Source organism: Sitophilus oryzae, unplaced genomic scaffold (genome assembly GCF_002938485.1).
Source record: "Sitophilus oryzae breed Bouriz unplaced genomic scaffold, Soryzae_2.0 scaffold_376_pilon_pilon, whole genome shotgun sequence".
Taxonomy (NCBI): Eukaryota; Metazoa; Arthropoda; class Insecta; order Coleoptera; family Curculionidae; genus Sitophilus; species Sitophilus oryzae.
Genome location: NW_022146947.1, coordinates 452,232 through 475,312, shown reverse-complemented (window position 1 = coordinate 475,312; position 23,081 = coordinate 452,232). Strand labels below are relative to the sequence as shown.

Below are 23,081 nucleotides of genomic sequence, written 5' to 3'. Positions count from 1 at the left end.
TAGATGTTGTATATTTCGATCCCAGATACAAGTCTGTGAGGCTTTTTTCGCGAAACAAATTCTTGAGAATTTAGAATTTTTGAAGAAATCTTTGGATTTTTTTAATAATAATAATATCTTAATAATCTAGCAACATGGGCAGTATATTAAATTTAGAAGGACTAACACCCAGAAAAAATCCAGTGGCTCTCAAAATTTAAGCAAAACTATTTTTTTTTAATTTTCAAAGTAAAATAACCCAGTTATTTTGAACTTATTTCAAAACCGGTTCAGAGAAAACATGTTTCTTTTATCAAGATCTACCAGTTCTGAAAATATTTGCATTTATTTAACAATCACCCTGTATAATTTTACATTTTAAAGAGTAGTAAAAATTGAGAATGACTAGTAAATAAATCTCACGGAAACTTATTGTAATGAAATCAAAAAATGACAAATATTTTTAATTTGTATCATCCGATAAACGTAGACATGAGAATGCAATAAATTAAAATCTACAGAAGTTTTTAACCTTTCAAAGACTTTAAATTTAACCAATAAAATTAATATAACGAGAATTACCTTTGTGTATTGAAAAGTAATCATGAAAGAGGGAACAATTAAGATGGCGCTGGTATAGTAAAAGTTTTACATTTGAAAAAAGCACCAAACATTTTTGGAACAGGAAATAATTAAAAAGAGTCAGATAAATATGAGATTTTTGAAGGCGCTTGTTGCCACTCTTTTTTAACTATTTTCACTTTATGATCGCTAAGTTCAGTTCGGTCCCTTATTGCTTATTAACGCCACTGTGATCGTTTAGTGAACCCTTAAGGGCGGTTACATCGGCTGCGCTGCTCCGCGCCGCGCAAAACATTTTTTTAACATGTACTTTTGAAGTTTTTTTAACATGAACTTTAAGTGTATTTTTTTTAGTGCGCACAAAAGTATGTGTTATAAAATGACTTGAGCGGCGCAGCCGGTGTGAACGCACCTTTATATTTCCCTTTTAGGTGACCACATTTTCAGACAAAGTCACATAAGAGATGATTCTCTTTACCTCTACTCTTTATAGAATATCGGAAGCATGAAAATCCACCTTTAAAATGCGTTTGTTTCGTACAATTTGTCGAGGAATAGGTTACTCGCCGATCTATATCTTTATGATTACAATGAGCTTATGATGTTCTAAGAAAATGACATAATGACAATCTTGTTTGTTAGCCTATTATTTTGAGATATTTTCATACTTTTTTAACAAATTATAAGACCTTTTGTGCATCAACTGTATTTTTTTTTAATTTTTAAATGGAGTTGCGCAATAATAATTTATCGACAATAGTGGTGTGGTATGAATTAAAATTGATTAGATCAATATATTCTTATCATTAACGGTGGTCTACGAAGTTCGCGTTAGTACTACGATTCACGAAACATAAATTTGTGCATTTTCTAACGAAATGCGTGTATTTTACTTTTGTTCATGATTTTCGAAACTGGGGCGTTGTAAATCGCACTTGTTTACTTTAAAAAAGTTCCCAACTTTCTGAAACCCAAACTGTCTCAGCGGTTTGAGTTTCAGCAAATAATTGGAACGAATGAACTACTTGTTCCGCCATTGGCGATAGTAAGGGCGTTTTCACAGGTACCGGTAAAAAAGGAGCCGGTGGAAAAAAATTATACTCTGATCAGAGATTTGTCAGCGATGGAGACTCGACCTCTATACTTTTTATTGTTATTGGAATCATTTCTTTGAGGCGAACACAGTTACAATAAACCTAAGAGATATCTTCTGTTAATACTAATAGTAAAATGTGAATTTTATTTGATACAAACACTCGGGTAAGACAATACAATAAAAAGTTAAAATCTGTGTATTCTGATATGTACAGATGTCTGACAAACAAAATAAATTGTTCTGGCACAGCATTATAAATTTTATGGTCCAATAATTAGGTCCAGTCTGACACTTTCCAGTACACTATACAGGGTGGTCCGAACTGTATTCCGGAAACTTCGGCAGCATATTCTGTAGACAAAAATAAGTAAAAAAGTTTGTATAAATGTGTGTCATAAAATGCTTAGTTTCGGAGATACAGGGTGTAGAAGTTTATTTTTATTTCGATTTTTTCCAAATAATTTCTGAAGTAACGTCAATATTTGGATAAAAATTGGTATCTGAGAGTTTTTTGACATGAGAAATTTTATTTTGATGTCAATATGACTCCTATTTGTAGAGGTCGCCACTTACATGTGTTTTAACTGTTTTGAAGAGTAATAACTTTTCGACCGTACCTGTATAAAACTACTGAGTGAAAAAATATACATTTCCGTGATTTTTACGTAAAAATGTCTCTTGGTAAAAATCTCTACGAGCAACCATTTTCAAGATATTTAGAATGGAAATAATCAACCCATGTCATTATCGACAAAAAAATAGACATGTTGAGTAAATTGTTATTTGACTAAAATGATAAATTTGGGAACTTTTTATTTAATCATAAATATTTCTTCGAAAAAATGATGATAAGACTCGGCACAAAAACATTTCAAATTTATGATTTCAGTCTAATAACTATGTTGTCAACATGTTTAATTTATGTCAATGATGACAGGTTTAGTAATTTAGATTCCAAATATCTCCAGAACCATTACTCGTAGAGATTATTCTCAAGAGAGCTTTTTTACGTAAAAAATGTCGTAAATGTATACTTTTTTATTCAGTAGTTTTATACAGGTACGTACGAAAAGTTTTACACTTCAAACCAGTTAAAAATATATAGGTGGCGCCACTTACAAATAGGAGTCATATTGACATCAAAATCACATTTCTTCTGTCAAAAATTCCCAGATACCAAGTTTCATCCAAATATTGACATTACTTCAGAAATTATTTGGAAAAAATCGAAATAAAAATGAAACTTCTACACCCCGTATCTCCGAAACTAAGCATTTTGGGACATACATTTATAAGAACTTTTTTACTTATTTTTATCTGCAGAATATACTGACGAAGTTTCCGGAATACAGTTCGGGCCACCCTATATATTGGTGCAATGCAGTTTCTTTTTCTTGTGGTTTAATTATGAATATTTCCGTGCGCTGCTGTTGGAAGTAGTTTCTTTTTTTCACCGTGCGTAAATATCTATTGTACCGCAAAATTGACACAATTCACCGGTACGGCACTGACCTCGATTTTACCGTTGCGTGTGAAAACGCCTTAACAGTTGTATATATTACAAGTTACGTTTATGTTCATTTCATATTCTTTTTTTGCTTTACTCGTCTGAAGCTGACCAGCTTGTTGAAAAGTATCGTATTTTTGATTATTTTTTTTTTATTTCAAGGAAATAACATTTGTCATTTTACAATTAAACATTATCCTGGTCAGCTAAATATGGTGTATTTAATAAATATTAAACAATAATATGGATCAATATTATCGTATTACAGTTTGAAAATTCAATTTTTGATTATAATTTCAATAGTTTTTTGCTGTACTATTTTTTTATTTTTTTTTTAATTTCTTATTCATATAGTTTTTTGATTGATCCATATGCTGTCATGCTATATATTCGGTGACTTACACAAGTTAAGCTTAGAGAACTGACTTAACGAGTTTCTATTTTTTTTTTCTGGTATAATTTCTTGCTGTATTAAGTGTAGCATAATATAATTAAAATGGTATTTTACTTTGTTGTAATGTGTACCCATGTAAACTGCAATTCTCAAAAGATTATTATTTCTTTGGTATATATTTTAATAAATTCTAAATGTGTTAGAGTGAGACAACAAGATCATCAAAATCGGTCCAATATAAAACTTTTTTAAAAAAATAACGTGACCGTGAATGCGTTAATTTGTTTTTGATAAAACATTTCCTAAAATTTAAGTTTTTATGGGTATATCTTACAACAAAAAAAATGATTAAAATGAAATAATGTGGACTTTCAAGGCTTTTTGTACAGGGAGATGCAGGTATTAAGTATTTGATAAAGTAGACAATATTTTTGTTTATATTAGTTTATATACATTTTTGTGAGATTTGAATAATACGCCAAGGAACAAATTGTTATTTGTTTTTCGAAAAATGAATTAGCTGGAAAAAAACTTAGCTAGTTAATATCTGTACCTCCTATATATTAATATTGTCAAATATTTAGGTAAGTCGCAATCTAACAGTAAACTTTTCCCGAATCAGTTTTTGAAACATCCTGTATATTTGCATGGTTTCTGTAAAAGAACATTCTTGTCAATATTTAACAGGATCAGGTGACAGAATGTGATTGGCTGCAGAAGACACGTTTTATTGACCATGATATCTTTATGATTGAAAAAAGGTGTCGTGACTTTTGAAATGACCACCGATGATTAATATCTATCAAGTTGACCCCTAGGTATATGTTGTCAGTTTTTAATAAATGACATGCTGGATTTAAGAGAAATTATTATCATTTAATGGACTACTATGACGCCGTTTTTTGATAAACAAATGATAATGGTATAATTTGTGACTACGAGGAGTAGTATTTATTACAATATCTTGAAAAAATCTGGATAGAGTTTACTATTAGTTTGCGACTAATAATATTCATAAAAGAGTTAGAGTAAACCCCAAGAGGCTTTTAAATATCTCTCAATTAATTTAAAATATAAAGAAAATACAAAAAAAAACTTTGCTGGAAGGGTACGTAACCAGGCCACGTCACGTCACTCCCACACACTGTAAATTCCAAATAATTGTCTAATCGATAATTCTTTTAAAACAGTCAAAACTTACAAGAAACGTTTTGATTGATTTTTCGATAGACAATGGTTTGAAATGTGCCGGATGTGAGTTTGCTAAATCAATTTGTACACGGGGCATTCTCCAAAAGAAAAGTCTGATTCCATACGGGAAAAAACGGGATTTAATACTAACGATTGTTGAGAATTGTTCGAGAATGCCCCCATCCGAAAACAGAATCGGCGACATTTTGCCAACAATTTTGGCGCAAGACTGGCTCACGAAATATGTCGTATCTTTAATTGTGAAAGACTTTTTTTAGAAATATAAATTGATATAAAAAACGAACTGTCTTTTGTTTTATTGACGTCGTTAACGAGCTTTGGGGTACCCTTTCAAAGAAAGTTTTTTTATGTTTCGTTTTGTTTTGTTTGAGGAATATTTTTGTAGCTTTAATGTGTGTTTACGTTTAGTTCTTTTATTAACCGAAACTAACCTGGTTTTTCGTATGTGACAAGATGCTTTGAAAGGATACCGCATTTTTCTCACTATCCTAACCCTATTTCTATTTATTATGCTATTGGAGAAAGAGAAAAAGACGTCATAATAGTCTGTGAAATGACAATTGATAATTTCTCTCGAACCAACTACTTAAGAGTTTAGAAACAAGTTACTGGAACACGTCTGTTTTCAAAAAAATATATACCGATTTGGTCATCGAAACTGTGCGGTCTGGATTTTAACGTGTAAGATAGTGATGTAGACAGCTTAAAGGAAAATCCAATGTATTAAAAAGAGATAAAAATTGAGCGGACACGTTTTTTCTATGCGGTATTGCCGGATTTAGCATCAAAATTTCGAACCGCACAAGTAGGCGTTTACGAAAAATGTTGCATCTAGGGTTGGAACTTTATTTTTCACTCTTAGTTGCTCACTTTATTACAGCTGCAATAGATTATATATTTAGTTTAGATATATTATCACCATTTCAGTAGTATACATAAAAATTTTTAAAATAGCTTATATTTTTCTCTACACACATTTTCCTACAAACGTAAAAAACCGGCAATACTGTATGTCGCTTTTGATTTCGTTTCTCTGTCTGTCAACCAGTCATTTATATTATTCTTAGTCACACGCATTTACACCCGACCACATAAATTGGATGACCAGCAGGGTTACTGCGTAAGTTAGCGCGTGAATAATTTTTCATTTAAATATTTATTTTTGATTGTTATTGCTTGACCCGACAGAATTTATCATCGATCGTCATTTTGAAGGTTTATATTGTATTTTACTAAGAGTGAGTCCCAGGTGGGACCCTCCACTGAGGCCGCGAGGGCCTATTGTGGCTCAGTTCCTACAAGCTCTTTAATAGAATAAGAGCATTAAAGTTCGCCCTCAAGACCCAGCCTTTTAACATAGGCCGTTATGTCCGAGGGTGATATGTCTTCTAGGTCTGATAGGTCTAGCGTGGGTTTGCCAAACACCTCAAACCTGGTCCTGCCCCCAGCGGGGCAGGTACACATAACGTGCTTCATTGTTTCGTCATCTTCCATACAGAGTCGGCATTCGGCGTCTTCCACCAGTCCCATCCTCTGTAGGTGTGATCTCAGCCGGCAGTGGCCCGTGTATACTGCAGTAAGCGTACGCGCTCCGTTCCTACCAGCCTTTAGGAGTTCATCTGTTCTACGTTTGGATGGCCCTGCTAGGATTGTCTTGGCATGTTCCCTTCCGGGACTGTCATACCAGTCCCGAAGCGTTACACCCCCAACCCATTCACAGAGTCTGTCTCTTGCGAGATTTTTTGGTACGCTAAGTGTCGGTTCTGGGCCCACGAATGGTGAACCTGCACCAGTTTTGGCGAGGGAATCAGCACGTTCATTTCCCTCTAGGCCGACATGTCCCGGTATCCATATTAGCGACACTTTGTTTCCATCTCCTATTATATTGAGTAGTTTCTTACAATGAAGAATCGTCCTGGACGTACTTTTCGTTGCCTCGAGTGCTTTCAACGCGGCTTGACTATCCGAAAATATGCTTATTGTTTTCCCGGTGTATTGCTGTTCTACCAGCAGTTGCACACAGGTTTCAATTGCATATAGCTCAGCTTGGAAAATAGTGGTGTGTTTTCCAAGACTGTGTTAGATCTCAGTCTTTGGACTGCTGCAGTAAATTCCTGCGCCAGATCCTTTATCGTTTTTGGATCCGTCCGTGTACCAACACATTTCCGCAAATAATAAGCCGTTTCTCGGCTTATCCCATTCGTCCCTATTCGGAAACAGGACGTTGTAGGTGCGCGTCAAGAGTTGGATTGGTGGTGTCAGATCCGAGACCATTCCCAGAATCTCATCCGATTGTAGTTCGTCTACTAGTCGGTTTTGTATGAACATGATTGTTCCTTGGCTCTCTCGTGCCATATTTTTTGAAGGTTACTGTGACGCCTTTTTTCGATCTGTACTAAACGCAAAAAAAATTTCGAGGTTTATCGTAAAACTGTTGGTAAATGACAGTTTTTCAGAAAAACGAGAATAATTTGGCCAATAACGTTGATATAATCTCAGAATTATGATAAATAATATACAAGTTGTTGCATTTAAAAAACTTGAGATAAAGCATTCTAAATATTGCTATGTTGGCGACGCTATAAAAATGACCCTGTATACAATGATATAATTTTTTTTTCGCGTGTGTATTCTGCTATTGTTGGTGTTTAGAATAATATAGCTAATACCGTATGATCGAAAAAAAACAGCGTCCAGTTGGCGGGGAAATGACGATCGATGACATTTCCCATATAAAATGACAGCATCTTCATTTCTTAGTCATCGCTGACGCCGTTTTTTTCGATCATACGATTATTTTACATCATCACTCTAGTTTATAACCACTTTTCTGATATAATGTTTTTAATAAAAGATTCAGTAAATATGAAATAGAATGGCTACACCTCATAGTAAAAAAAAGAGTACCTACTCTATGCAAAATTTTGTGCTGAATCCAAATCTGTATAGAAAAAACGGTTTAAAAAAAAACTTTAAACTTTATTATACCTAATTTCTTGGGACACCCTCTATACAATAAAATATTTTTAGGATATGTCCCTTTTTAAGCCATGCAACATCTGTATAAAACTTTTTCTTCGACAACGACCACGATATTGGACTTCCTCGCACTAATGGTTCACCCTGTATATATAGATCGTACTAAATAAACTTTTAATCACGTGATTAAGCTCGACCGGCACAGCGTTGCCCACTTTTACATATTTTCTTTTAATTAAAATATTTTAGGAAACAAAAATGAATTATAAATATATAAACAGTTATTATTTACATCAACAGAACTCACATACATCACGGACATAAAGGGCCATTATTACCACTTTTCCGTTCAATATATTCTAATAAGGTTGCGATGAGTTTTTTGCAACGATTGTTAAGCTGCTTCGGTATCTTGTACACTTCGCACTACAAGCGGTTCTAAAAAGAACAGTTTTCGAGAGCAAGGTCTGCTAGTAAAAAAATTAAGCTTAAAGTACTACAACACATTTTACTTAAACCAAAAACTCGTAATACCAAACTAATGTGTCAAAACGAATCAAAATGTCAGGAAATAAATAAATAAATGTGGCAATTTGGCATTTTTTATAGCAGAGCTACCACCTGCATCTCCAGCGGGAAATTTAAATTCCAATTAGTCAGACCGGCGCCGAATATATCCATAGTTGGCAACAATGAATTTAATAATCGCGCCTTAGATGACGTAACAAAAAGTTTATTTGATATCGATTATATTTATTTTTTTACCTGAGAAATATAATAACAGTTAAGTAAAGCCGACTCAAAGGAAGAAAGGACAAAAATTACAATATACCTATGAATTAAAATGATAGAAAAGAGCTGTCACTCTCATGTATGCTCTCATTTGGACAGATTCCAATAATAATTGTTGTCCTCAGATATGCGTCACCAGACACCGGACAATTCCGATGACCGTTTCTCCGAGCGCAGGGGGTACGGAGGCAGATACAACGGGCCCAGAAATGACAGGAGGCCGCTGCGTAGGAACGACCCTAGACACGGCGACGACAGACGCAGGAACCACGACGACGAGGAAACGGTTTTGGACAGTCAGGAAGTGTCCAGTGCGGACAGAGGTGAGTTTCGAAGTGTCCATAGACGAATAAAACTAGACAGCTTGTTTATTTATACAAATAAAAACAAAAACTTTGATGCCCTACGATTGGCAGTTACCTACTCTAAATATATTTGATTCTTTGAATAAAGGTTAAGGAAGGAGCATATCAACAAACTTAGAGCGCGGTGGGGCATTAATATGGCTGACTTAAATTTTTATTTTAAACCGTGTATCAATATTATGTAGGATAGGCTCAATAATTTGTTGGTTTTGTTTTATATTGTCCCTAAATGTTATTAGTTATTAAAATTGTTAAAAATATATTTCTAATAAAAATAGATATAATTAACACATAATAATAACACAAATACCAGATACGCTACTGAAACACGTAAGTCAAATTGACGTATCCTAATTTTTTTGAGAAGTAGTAAATAAAAGCGAAAATGCAAGAAAAAATAAATTAGTTAATAGTAAGGGAATTTCAACTATTTACAGTGCTTATCGTTAATTCGCAATAATGTCGCTGTTAATTTAAGTTCTGACACAATATTCTAGATTTGAACTTAGAACCTCTGAGCAAAACAAATTATAGAATAAATAACATAAGTTCGGAGAAGTCCAACAAATTCTCTCTCGTTAAAGCTTAAATCAAATTGTCAATTAAATCGTTCAAACACAAGTGTCATAGTGTTGAGTCATGATGTAGCATTATACTCATTCCTTAATCCATTTATTCAAATATTTGATTGTAACGATCTTTAATAATAATAATAATCAACGTATGCACACTAAAGGGAATGAACTGGTTGTATAAATTGACAAGATATCTACATATTTAAATATTTTATCAGGGATCGACTGATATAGTTTTGATGTCATGTCAAATGTAGGGTATTTTATTTAAACGTTTTATCATAGTAACTATTGAAAGTAAAAATGTTTAACTTTCCTTCGCCACATTATTTCTTAAAACGGATCAAAATTGCCTAAAGCCCCGTCTACACATACTATTCTACTTGTCAGTTAAAACGGAAGACCATCTAGAGGACTGACATCATGCCTTCTGTCTTAGTCTTGTCTAGATATTTTTACCTCTGAGTTAAAAGGCAGGTAAGATGAATAAAGGAAATATAGTCTATTTCTTAATGCTTGATAGCACAAGACGTTCATTATAAATGCAAAAGGCGTTTTGTTGTGTACAGTGTGACATGCCAAAATATGGAACCAATTTCATTTTAAGGGTATATGTTCCAATGAAATTCAGAAGGCTTTAACACGTTTTTAGATGGACACATCCGGTACGTTTGCCGAAAATAATAGGGGTTGCTCATATAATAATAGGTCGTAAAGATATTTTCAGGGACTGACCACACCAGTGTCGGGTATTAGGGTTTTAAGATTTATTTTAAGTTATGTATGTAAATTATTGGTATTTTCAGTAACATTTGATTATACGAGTATACTCAATTATCGTGTCCCACAGACTTCGTTCTTTTTAGTCATTTTTAATTGCCGCGATTCGCAAAGACGATTAAAACTGATAGCCTGTGGCACAACACGGATATCACCGTCCGTGAAAATTTCTGCCTTTGCTTGAAATCTTAATCGTGGGTTCGTCAACTTCAATCTCAATCGTTCGGTTTTTGAAAAGATCCAAAATTGATAGAACTATCTGCTAACCTTTTAAAAATGGATGTGTTTGGTTGCTCGCGTTCTGGATACCGCTCAAAATATAAATCAGCTGCCATTTGTTTATGTTTGTTAGACCCAATATAACATTCTAACATATTATATTTCTCAAAATTTTCAAATTTACTCATTTTTTTATTATTTAAAATACACACACTTCAATCTGTTGAAATGAAATGTTTCTCAGTGTTATTTGACGATTAACACTTAAAACAACGAGGTCTGTGGCCGCCTTAAAGGTTTTATTGTTAAATGAATGTAACAGGTTACCATAAATAACATAACTACAAAAAATAATGTCACACGTTGAGAAAAACATTTCAGTTAATGTTAAGTACCTATGAGGTCCGCAAACTGAAGAAGGTTAAGAAACGCTGCTCTATATGGTTTTCCCTCTTAATTTAGTTCAAGTAAAACATCCTTTTTTTTTCGTCTATACACGATGCTTTACTTGATACGTTTTGACCGAACAGGTAAAACGTTATGTGTAAACGGGACTTAAAGCAAAAATGAGTAAATTTGCTTGAATAATACAATGTTATGTATATTTTAAACATATCTCAAATCGGTAAATTTAATAGAAATTGGTATTTTCGCATATTGGCATGCCGCATTGGTGGCCCCATAGCGCCTATCTTTTGAACTTAACTGTACCGGTACTCGAGCTACAGCTGGCGTCCTCTATTGGACCGCCCTTTGCATATCGGTCGATCCCTGTGCGTTCACCTTCAAAACACCACCACGAGAACGAATTCCATCGTTACGGTCGACATCAGTCCATCGGCCACACCACTCTATCTAATGACTCTAATCGTCCACTCGCAGAATCGATCTCTAGTCAGGAGGGCGGCGCGTGGTCAGGCGGAGGCGGCGCCGCGAGAGCTGGCGGGCGACGCAAGCGCAAAGGCGGGCCTCGTAGGGCGGCCTCGGTGAAGGGCGGCGAGCTGCCCCAGGAAGACTCACGGCTTAACAATAACGATCCGGCTACGGTGACTGTGGTCCCAGGTAAGGCGCAGACAGGGTGAGAGGAATTAACAGAGTAACACGAGGATTGTGCGGTGTGCAGTGCTAATGCGGACGAACTAACAACACTGTCCCCTTCTGTCTGTCTTATTGAGCTATGTGCAGCTTTTCAGATATAGGATGATATTTTGCCGCCGGAGAACAAAATAAATAGCTTCCTTCAGGACTTTGACAAAAACCAGTATCTGAGACGGCTTTACAGAGATTAGTTCTCCATGGTTGTTGTCCCAGCGCACTCAGTGATGAGGTCTTCAGGTGTTTCCCCATTTTCCCTACAGAATCTGCATTCGCCATTTTTTCTTAGCTTTACTTTACTTAGGTGTTCATTGGGGAGACTGTGTGTGTTGGAGTGTCCTGTTAAAAAAACCTGTGACAGTCGGAAGATTGTTCTTACTTAAATCAAAGAAAATCTTTTATTTTTCTCGGTCGTAAGTCCTGAGAAATTGCTTCTGGACTTGCGATAGAGAAAAACCAAAGATTTTCCTTTATTGACAAAAAGAGGCTTAATTTTGTTTGTCATCTCAATATCGTATTGTTTTGTAAAATTCTTTTGTTAATTCTTAATTCATTTTTAATAATTCTTATTAAAAAACGGTTAGTTAATTCTTAAATTAAAAATTTTAAAAAGGGAATTATATTACAAAAAAAAAACATTATTTTTCTTAATATAAATGATAATAAATACATAGGTATCTAAATATAAGAAATAAAAGTAAAAATTTTTCATCCAGTCTGTAGAAGCATTCTATAAACCAGCAAATAGGAAATAATCTCTATAAGCGCATCAGCTGCGCAACTGTCTACTGCGCGTCAAGTGTGGAGCGTTGTGTCGAGAAATTTGCATATCATCCTATATATGACAAGTTGTAGATGCCATCTTTTTAAGATTCCTTATCGCGTTTTTATAACGGCGAAAAAATTGGGAAGATACGCAACCTAATGGGCAAATTCGCAGCGAAGGAATATCGAAGGCGGTGTGGAACTGAGAGCGACAGTGTTACCGTATTAAAATGTGTAATATCTGTAATACGTTTGACGAAAATATCTTTGGATGAAAAATCCGCGTTTGTGTGTTGAAATTTATTTCGTGTTAAACATAGAATAAACAACAAAAATAAAAATTGTTTTATAGGTACTGAATATTTCGTATGATCGAAAAGAGTCGCTTAGTTGGCTTGGAAATGACGATTATTGACATTTACCATAATATCTATACTGATATATAAAATCCTTAAGTGACCGACATACTGATTAATCACGATCCTGCTCAAACTACTCAACATAAGAAGCTCAAATTTGGCATACATGTTGATTCTAAGGTGTAGAGGTTCGATAAGAAGGGATTTTTCGAAATTCCAGTTCCAAGAGGGTGAAACCACCCCTCAAATATTACAATATTTTTATTTAAAAAACGGTCAATTTTCCGAAAAAACGCTTAAACACGTATATTTTATTTTGTTTTTTTACATATTTTAAGATTTTTTAAAAATGTATACAGGGTGTTTCGAAAAATCTGGTCATTGATTAATCACGATCCTGCTTAAAGCGCTTGACGTAAAAAGCTGATTTTTGGAAAACAGATTGACTTTAGGGTGTAGAGGTTCGATAAGAAGGGATTTTTTGAAACTCGAATTCTAAGGGGGTGAAACTATCCCTCAAATATTAAAATATTTTTTTATTTAAAAACCGGTGAGTTTTTCGGAAAAACTCTTATAAAACTCTAAAAAACACGTATATTTTATTTTGTTGTTTACATATTTTAAGATTTCTTATAAATTTATACAGGGTGTTTTATAAAATATGACCATTGAGTAATCACCATTCTGCTTAAACTGCTTGACGTTTAAAGCTGATTTTTGGCAAACGGATTGACTGTGGGGTGTAGGGGTTCGATAATCGCAAATTCCAAGAGGGCGAAAACGCCCCTCGAATATTACAATATTTGTTATTTAAAAAACGGTTAGTCTTTCGGGAAAACTCTTAGACAAGCATAATTTATTTGGTTTTTTTACATATTTTGAAATTTTTTAAAAAATCATAGAGGCTGTTCCAAAAAGTTGGGTAATTTCTTAACCACGATTCTGCTTAAACTGCTTGACGTAAAAAGCTTATTTTTGGCAAACGGATTTTTCGAAAGTCAAATTCTAACGAGATGAAACTACTCCTCAAATATTACCAAGTTATATAATAATATCGCCATATTGTTTTTTTCTCATGCTGACATAAATGTGAGAAAATTTTATCCAGTTTGTATGTTAATGGAAATTCTTGCTTTGCTTTATAATCACCATTACAAATGATTAATTCGACCCGAACGAAGTCGCTGGTACACGCTAGTTTTACATATAAAATAACAGCGGTCTTCATTTCCAAGCCGTCTGTGACACATTTCTTTGTTTAATCATATATTATTATATTAATTTGTTTAATTATAGAAAATCCGTATTATTAACGTACTTTACCCCAAATCCGTAAACCTACGGATTAATTCTTAGTTCTGGCAACCACCCACTCTGTCGACTTAAAGCCGAACTACGCTACAGTGTTTTTTATCCGCTGCGCTGTAAACTACTATCGCGCTGCAACGCAGAGCTAAATTAAATCTCGGATAGCCTGACGGTAACGCCAGCTACATCTAGGACATATTTTGTGCCACGAAATCCCTCATAAGGTTGCGCATCTTCTTATTTCTTCAATCAACGATAACAGTAAAATGTTGTATTCCAATTTAAAATGATACATAAAAAATAATTGTAGTTTCTACATTCACGTCCACATTTTAAACAAATCAAAATATATTAGTTAATTAAGAAAAAGTAGTTTATAAAGCTAAGAGTAGCATAAAGTAAACGCCACGAATGTTTGGGATTGATTCATCGCTTGATGAAATTAGAATCGACACGCGCGCTATCATTTTTACATTAAAAACGTAAATTGTTACCGCAGACGTAGGTTTTTAATGGCCCGGTCTAATCATCTGCCTGCGCTCCTCCTACTTATTCTAAAATGTTAGCGTGATTGACAAAGACGATACTATATCACGTTTCTTTGATTGATTCGTTTTTGTGCGTCAATCCATTGGTGTGCTTGCAGTGCGACCAATGGGGCATTTCAGTTCATCACTGAAAAAAATCGGTGAGTTTTATCAAAAAAACACAAGAGATAAAAAAGTTTCTAAACAAACTAAACTATCCAAATTAATTTTTTTGCATGTGTTTGATAAGATTTTTCTTTGAATTTTGTTAACAAGAATGATAGGGGTAGTTTATTTCAACCCCTTCCACTCATTTTAAAAAAGTGAAAAAATTACCAGAAAGTGTGTTTTCATAACAGTAATGCTTCCATAAAATTTCATTAGTCTATCTCTTTTCGGTTTCAAGATAAAAAATAAAAACATTATTTTTCCGCCATCTTTGTACCGCGATATCTCTCTAATGGTTGACTTTTGACCCAACGTTTATAAAGCAAACTACCCTTTATTTTGAACAAGGAATCACCCCCTAAAGTTTTTCGCATTTGTTTTGAAACACCCTGTATATTGATTATTATATGACTTGAAACACCACGACACTGGAATTAAGTTTTATGTGACCTTGAGCAGATTAGTGTGGCGGCATGGTAGCGCCGATGAATCACTCCCAAACATTCGTGGCGTTTACTATAACATGTTATGTTATATGTGAATCATATATGTGTTGTGGATAATATCGACAGACATCTTTTGTAAAATTTACATGTTCGTTGTTAATTTGTTTATGTATGGACACGGATTAATGGGTAATAATAATAGTCAAAATAAACTGAGTATACTTGCGAAAAGATGTCTTCACTAATATAACGTTTTTGTGTATTGTTATTTTGAAGTGTTTTTTAATTTTAATTTGTTTTTAATTACTGTGGTTCTATTAAATTTATACAACTTCTTTCCAGCTGTAGAATGTGTGACAGTGAAAGTTGTTGTCTGTCTTAATTTTAATCTAAACGGAAAAGATTGTTTTTTGTTTTCTGTGATTTTTTTGGTTATCGTATTTCGAAATATTCTATTATATTTCTGGATAGACTACTTACATCAGCGCTTCCAACCTGAAGTAATCCTTTTCCTAACGAACATCAGAGTCATGAGACATGAGAGAATTTCGTTCTTCAACAAGCTACTTCTTTGTTTCAGTGTCCAACCACACCGACAACATAGATGCACCACCGGTAGCCGCCAACAACAACGGCCACATCAAGCAGAACGGCTCCGGATCCGAGCGCGGCGCTGGTGGAGGTCCAAAACCGCGCCCCAACAAGCCTCCGCCGAGCAACAGACGCCCGGACCGCGGCGGGGACAAGCCCAAGGAAGCCTTGGTGAACGGGACGGCGGCCTAGGTGTGCGCGCATCTCTGATCCGTGGATAAAACGGCGCGCGCTTTACGTCTGATACACATAGCGGGCGGTATTGTCGACGGGAGGGGGAGGGGGACTAAACGCGAGTTTGTAGGTTATGGAATTATTTTTTTCGAGTTCTGATATCGGTCTTTGTTTTGTACATTGTGTACTTAACCTTATTAAGAATCTAGTTCACATTTGAGTGGACTTGTTGAAATGATTTTTGTAAGTTGCTTAATTATGAGTGTTTTTTTTTAAACTTTTTACCTCTGTGAAAATCTTTTACGGTTTTGTCTTTTTCATTTGTAGTCATGAAATGTCCTTAATTTGTTTGACTGGAAAATTGAACAGTATAAAATTTAGAAGAGGAAAAACTTTATTAACTTTTGGAGAAAAATGGCATTCTACATAGAAGTTTTTACTTCTTCTAAAATAGTTAATCTCGTTAAATGTTTTCAAATTTCCATTCTGTTTTAGAGAAAAATATGAAAATATGGTTGAATTTTTTACGGAATGAAATTAAAACGGTAAACAATATGGCGTTACTGAAAATTAATAATAACCATCTACCAAAGAATGAAAACCTAAAAATGATATTGCCATAGAAACGCGTTTTGATTTTTGAAAATTCAACTATATTTTCATTTTCTTTTTGTTTTTCTCTAAAACGGTATGGGAATTTTTAAAGTAATAAACAGAATTGAGAGACCACTTTAGACCAAGCAAAAAAACTATATGAAGAATGGATTTCTTCCAAAAAGATAATAATAAAAACGTTTTTCCTCTTCTAAAGACAATGAAGGGACATACTGTAGTGTATACCATGGTTTTACAAAAAATATATCCCTGAAACACATCCTAGGAGAATCAGCTCTTAATGTCAGTAAATCTTAAAAGTTACCAAATCGACACGTTGACTCAGAACGGCGAGAAAATGTCTATTAGGTGACGTTTTTAGATTTATTGACATTGAGTTAATTTTTACGTGTTCAAAGTTTTTAAAATTCGTAACGTTGTCTGGCGAAATAAATTTTTCAGTTTGAGGAATCAAAGTCGTCGGTTTCATGAATACAGATGAAAGAAAGACCAAAAAATATTTAAAATACATTCAGTAGACTAAATTCTCAAGATATATTAGCTTTAAGTATGTGTTATGAATGAATAAAATCTCCAGATATGGATCAACACACGTCAAAAAGTGACTTAGAGCTTTACAGCCTTTTTAAAACACTAAGCGAATGCCCCCACCTGTCCGTCGACAACGCCCCCTATCGCGCAGAAGCGTCACAGCGCACGCGCGGCGTCACATAACGCGACCCGACACCGAGAGGCGCTGAGGACTTTGTGTTTTTTTTTTTCAAATATTTTCTCTTAGTTTGCGTAGCCCGAAAGTGTATCAAATTCCCAGAGTAGTAGTGAAATAATATTCAAACCAGGGTGGTCGTCTGCCCGCCACACGGACGATTCGTCGGACTGTCTTGGTTCTGTGAACCGATTTTTTACATCGTCATCGTCAACAGCGGGTGATTTATGAGCGCGCATTTACTTACGAAAGTTCGTTTCTGGGTCCATCTTACCGCGCGATCGAAAGAAAAAAAACGGTGTCGTGGTAACCTTTGAAATCTATTGCGGAGGTTATTACGACGGCGTTTTTTTTCTTCTTTTGATCGAACGGTACTTTGAAAAGTTGCCTGCAAGGTAGTGTACCTTGAAAGCATTTTGTTTTATTATTATTATTAATTTTTTTAATGTTCTAATTTAGAAATAGACTAAGAAAACCGCTTTTTGTTCCTATTGGAAATCGATAAAATGAAATATATAAGTTATTTCAATGAATTTTAATATATTTTTTTGTGTATAAGTGCTGTAGTCTTTATATGGTGTGATATTTTAGGGAGAAAAAATGTGCCATCGTTTAAATTTTAAATTAGTTGGTAAAAACCCAGGTTAAAAAAATTAGGTGAGTCTGAAGTCAGTCTTCTTCTTCTCAGCCATTACTCATCCACTCCAGAATGTAGGCTTCTCTCAGTTTCTTCCACTCGTTTCGATTCTGTGCCCTCCTCATCCAGTTCTTACCGGCTACGGTTTGGATATCATCAGTCCATCTTTTAGGAGGTCGGCCGACTGGGCGTTTTGCTAGGCGTGGCCTCCAGCAAAGAAGTCTTTTTGCCCATCTTTCCTCGGACTGTCTGGCCAAGTGTCCTGCCCAAGACCATTTAGAGTTAGCTATCCTCTCTACGATGTCCGTTATCCTCGTCTGTCGGCGAATATCTTCATTTCTAATGTGGTCGCGAAGACTGATACCCATCATGGCTCTTTCCATAGCTCTTTGGCTCACTGAAGTCAGTAATAATTAAAATTTTTCAAAAATGTCAATAGTAGTTCAAATGTACAGGGTGCGTCAAATTGGACGTTTTTAAAGGGAAACACCCTTTTCTGTAGGAGATAGACGAAAACTAATATTGGTGTCTGGAGCACAATTTATATCAAAAACATGGTGGTAAAAACCGCACATCGATATCTGTTGCCGTTTCGGTTTTTCAAAAAATGTGCATTTTTAACAAATCGCTGTAACTTTTTTGCTATGAAAAATTTTCTGTTTTTATGAAAGCATTATCAAAGCACCTTTTTACGTAGAATTTAATGGTCTAAGTATATATTTTGAAAGGTAATTTTAAGTTCTTTTCAGTTAACTAAGAATATACAGGATATCCCAAATAAAAATCAATTTTTTTTTGTTGATAACTTCTAAATTATTAATTTAAAAAATATGTACTTAAACCACAAATTACCTATAACAGATGCGAAAGAAAGCGACTGCATCGGAAACCGCTCGGCAAACCCCACACGCCTATTGAGTGGTGTAAATACACCAGTCGTTTAGTCCGGAAACCTATGCTGTGTCGTATTCGCTTGCTGGAATGACATAGTGCGTGGTTATATGTTTCTTTTTAAAAACGGGTGTAGGATTTTTGTTGAACTTTTGAACTGTTATTTCTAAGTTTTGGTAATTTGTATATCTTATTTAAAATGGGATACAAATGTGTTTATTTATAAGGAAAAAAAAGATATTTATAGTATAAAAAATTAATTTATTTAACAAAATTTAATTAAAAATGTGACAAAATAGTACCTTTCTATTGGTTCTATCGGACTTTTTTCGACTATATAAATCTTTATTTGTAAACTCTAATACATCAAATATTTTCAATCTAATAAATCATTTAATGATGTAAATAAGAGGAAATTTCTCACATGGGTGGTCAAATTCTATAGTTTTCATTATATCAAACAGCCTCTGACAAATGTTTTCAACTCAAAATGCCTTTAATTATGTTTAACTACATCAATTAAAAGGGTCTTCAAATACATCAATGTGATATTTGTCTAAAATTTCCAAAAGAATCCGAATCTCTGGATAGCTCTATTTACCCATAATATAAATTATTTACCCATTTAAAAGCCTTTGATCATGAAAGTGGAAAAATTTGTTCATTTTATTTACTGGAAATGGAAAAATTATTTATATTAAATTTTGATGAGTTTTGCACTGAAGAAAACATTCAGAGGCTGTTTGATATAATGAAAACTATAGAATTTGACCACCCATGTGAGAAATTTCCTCTTTTTACATCATTAAATTATTTATTAGATTGAAAATATTTTATGCATTCAAGTTTACAAAAAATAAAGATTTATATAGTCGAAAAAAGTCCGATAGAACCAATAGAAAAGTAACTATTTTGTCACATCTTTAATTAAATTTTGTTAAATAAATTAATTTTTTATACTATAAATATCTTTTTTTCCTAATCTCCTACGAACTGATATAATATGACGAGCAATCTATTAAATTACTGTGAGATTATATGCCTCGATAACATATTGGTGCAGATTATTTTCACCCAAACAAATAATAACCCAAACTATACATTGATGCGGATTGTCTATGAACTCTTTCTGAAGGTCTCAGAAACCTGAACGCGTAATTCGGTGTTCTTTCGCATCTGTTGTAGTTAATTTGTGCTTAAACCATTTAATTTTACGCATAAAGCTGCTTTGAAAATATTTTCATAAAAATACAAAAAAAGTTACAGCGATTTGTTAAATGCACGTTTTTTGTAAAACACCCCGTAACTCCGAAACGGTAACAGATATCGACGTGGGGTTTTCACCATCATGTTTTTGATAAAAATTGAGCTCCAGACACTGATATTAGTTTTCGTCTATCTTCTATAGAAAAGGGCGTTTCCCTTTAAAAGCGTCCAATTTGACCCACCCTGAACATATTATGAATGGAAAATATTAGACGTTTTGTAGGCCAATGTGAGGCTGTTTTTTTTTACCATAGATGTTTTGAATTACTGGTTTTATCTCTTAAATGATGGCAAATTATTTTTCAACATTTGTATTAAAATTTACACAAAAAAGAACAAAGTAAGCTGGTTTGTTTTTTAATTAAAATATTTTTTTTTATTGATTTATCGATTTCCGAAACATGCAGAAACAAAAAGAATAAAATACTTATGGCTTGTATTTAAAAAAAACGAGAGAGTTTCTCTGAGTAAATCCGCAGCTAAAAATCGCCTCAAATAGACTGCTCAGTGTAGTGAAGAATTTGCAGGGAAGAAGTGACTAATTTTCTAATTTTTCATACGGTCACACGTGCATGCACATGCTCACACACAAACACAAAACCACACTCGAAATAAAAGTTTTAGTTTTGAGGCAGATCACATGTTTTTTAGTTTTTCTTGGTAATTATTGGGAAAACTGGAAATCGTCCGATTTTCACCAAAATTGGTATACACCCTATTTTGAGGTCGTAGATTATAAATCTGAATTTTTTCTTGGCGGTCTCTTACCGTTTTTCAGAAAAACGGGAAATAATTTCAACGTTGAATTTTTCTTTATTTCGGTCCTATAAAGTAATAATTTCACTATATTTTCATTATATTATAGTTTATCTAAAAGCCACACTTGATTGAGGATAGAAAAATGTCCAAAATTTTACTGAAAAACACTTTTCTTAACAAAATAACAAAGAAAATTGAGACCAGATGGAAGTTTGACATTTCATATATCCTTCTTTCTCTCTCCGACGTAATGAGAGAGACAAATATATTCTAGACCTAATCTAGAAATTTGAAAATTTACAACGTTGCCATATCTTCTATTTTTTCGGGTGATTAGGCATTTTAAATCAATTACCTAATATGAGATCTGACAATAGTTAAATATACCTACCTATATCCACAAAGTTACGCGGAAGAGTTTTGATTGTATTGGTTTCAACTTCTATGCGGAGGGTGTTAATCTTTTGTTGTTATATTATACCAAAAAAAGATTAACTCCTTCCGCAAAGAAGTTATATAAAGACTATTTATAACCACGAAGTTGCACGAAGGAGTTTTAATTGCATTGGTTTCAACTTCTTTGCAGAGGGGGTTAATCTTTTTTTGGTATAATACAACAACAAAAGATTAACACCCTCCGCACGGAAGTTGTAACCAATGCAATCAAAACTCTTTCGTGCAACTTCGTGGTTATAAATAGTCAGATCTCGTTGGTAAAATAGCAGTTATGGAAAGGAGCCGTTCTTCTGGCGACCGCCTTTCGTAATCCCAGAATAAGCGAAAAAGACGCTAAATTTAGGTTTAGCATTGGCAACGTTGCTTTAAATGCCAGAAACATAACCCAACATTTTCAGATTGTTTACAAATTTATTTTAGCAAATTTTCTTCTATTATGCATAGAATTGGTTAAAACAGTAACAGAAAATAGCAATAACATCATTGTTTATTGAATACCTAACAAAATATGTGCTAGAAAACCTTAAAAATATGAGAAATTAAGAAAAATTTGATGTTGAAATAATTTTTCGTTCTTCTGAAAAACGGTAAGAGACCGCCAGAAGAAACGTTCAGATTCGTAATCTACGACCTCAAAATAGGGTGTATACCAATTTTGGTGAAAATCGGACGATTTCCAGTTTTGCCAATAATTACCTTTTTCTTTTTTTTATTATTTATATTTACTTTTGTAAGGTTTGTTCTATATTTAGTCTATAGATCTTTGAATAACCCTCGATGAATGAACACATTTTTCATTTTAATATTATAAGGTTATTATCCTGTGTAAATACAATTTCATTGGATTAAGATAATACGTTTAGTGAGGTGCTGTTTTTTTTTCGAGATTTGTTACACGTTTTTTCATTATATTTTTTTAAAATTTGTTTCTGTGCTGTGTTGGTTTAACACAATTTTTTTGCATTAAATAATTAAAATAGTATCGAACTGTCTTTATCTTGTATGTATGCTTAATTTATTTTTCTGTTGAGAAGAAATAAAACAATGTTCTGTATTTGCAAAAACTTTATTGTTTTTTTCTATTCAATGCAAACAGATATTCCGACGCAAAATAAAAATTAATTATAGATAAAAAAATAAAGATTTATTCATTATTTTTAGTATGATCAATCCAGAAGGCTTTGGACACGGATAGATAACACTGAACTAAAAGAAAATTTAAATTCTGACACAATAGTTATTCATATACAGGGTCCGGCAATAGTGCGTCGGGCATCTGTAGCTCCTAAGAATAAAAAACTTGGGAATTTTGTTTAAGTGCAAACCTAAAGTATGTACCATGATGTATTTCAGGAAAATATTTTAACTTCTATAGGGTAGCTCAAAAAAGTGTGAGAGTGGATCTAGATGATTTTTTTTTAAACGGAACACCTTGTATATTATTGCATTTTTGGCTTCTTTTCAGATCTCTTTACATAATTTTAAGAAATGAGTAAATATATTTAGATAGTTTCAGAGATATTAAAAATAAATCAAAAATATATATATATATATATATATATATATATATATATATATATATATATATATATATATATATATATATATATATATATATATATATATATATATCAGCCCTTCTTAAAAAAAATATAAAAAATACAAGAACTGTTCTGAAATCAAAACTATATTAGGTGTTTACTTTAGATGGCCTGTTCTTACTTTGCTATAAATATGGTAATCGTAAATCATACAGGATGTTTTTTTTAATGGAACACCCTGTATATTATTTTTAAAAAATGAACATTTTTTGTATTTAAAGTATTTCAAAATTGGGT

At 33.4% G+C, this 23,081-nt stretch overlaps 1 protein-coding gene across 2 annotated transcripts in view; it reads left to right on the top strand.

The window, feature by feature from the left end:
• The window catches only part of LOC115885160 (synaptic functional regulator FMR1), a 30,274-nt gene extending 12,511 nt beyond the window's left edge, over positions 1–17,763 (top strand). Inside the window, exons 10-12 of one of the 2 annotated variants that reach the window (XM_030903960.1) lie at positions 8,667–8,864; positions 11,363–11,542; positions 15,729–17,763. In XM_030903960.1, coding sequence (XP_030759820.1) covers positions 8,667–8,864; positions 11,363–11,542; positions 15,729–15,931 — 581 coding nt within the window. In that variant the 3' untranslated portion in view covers positions 15,932–17,763. The remainder of the gene's footprint in view (positions 1–8,666; positions 8,865–11,362; positions 11,543–15,728) is intronic. The other variant, XM_030903961.1, reaches the window with a different exon arrangement.
• The last annotated feature ends 5,318 nt before the right edge of the window (positions 17,764–23,081 follow it).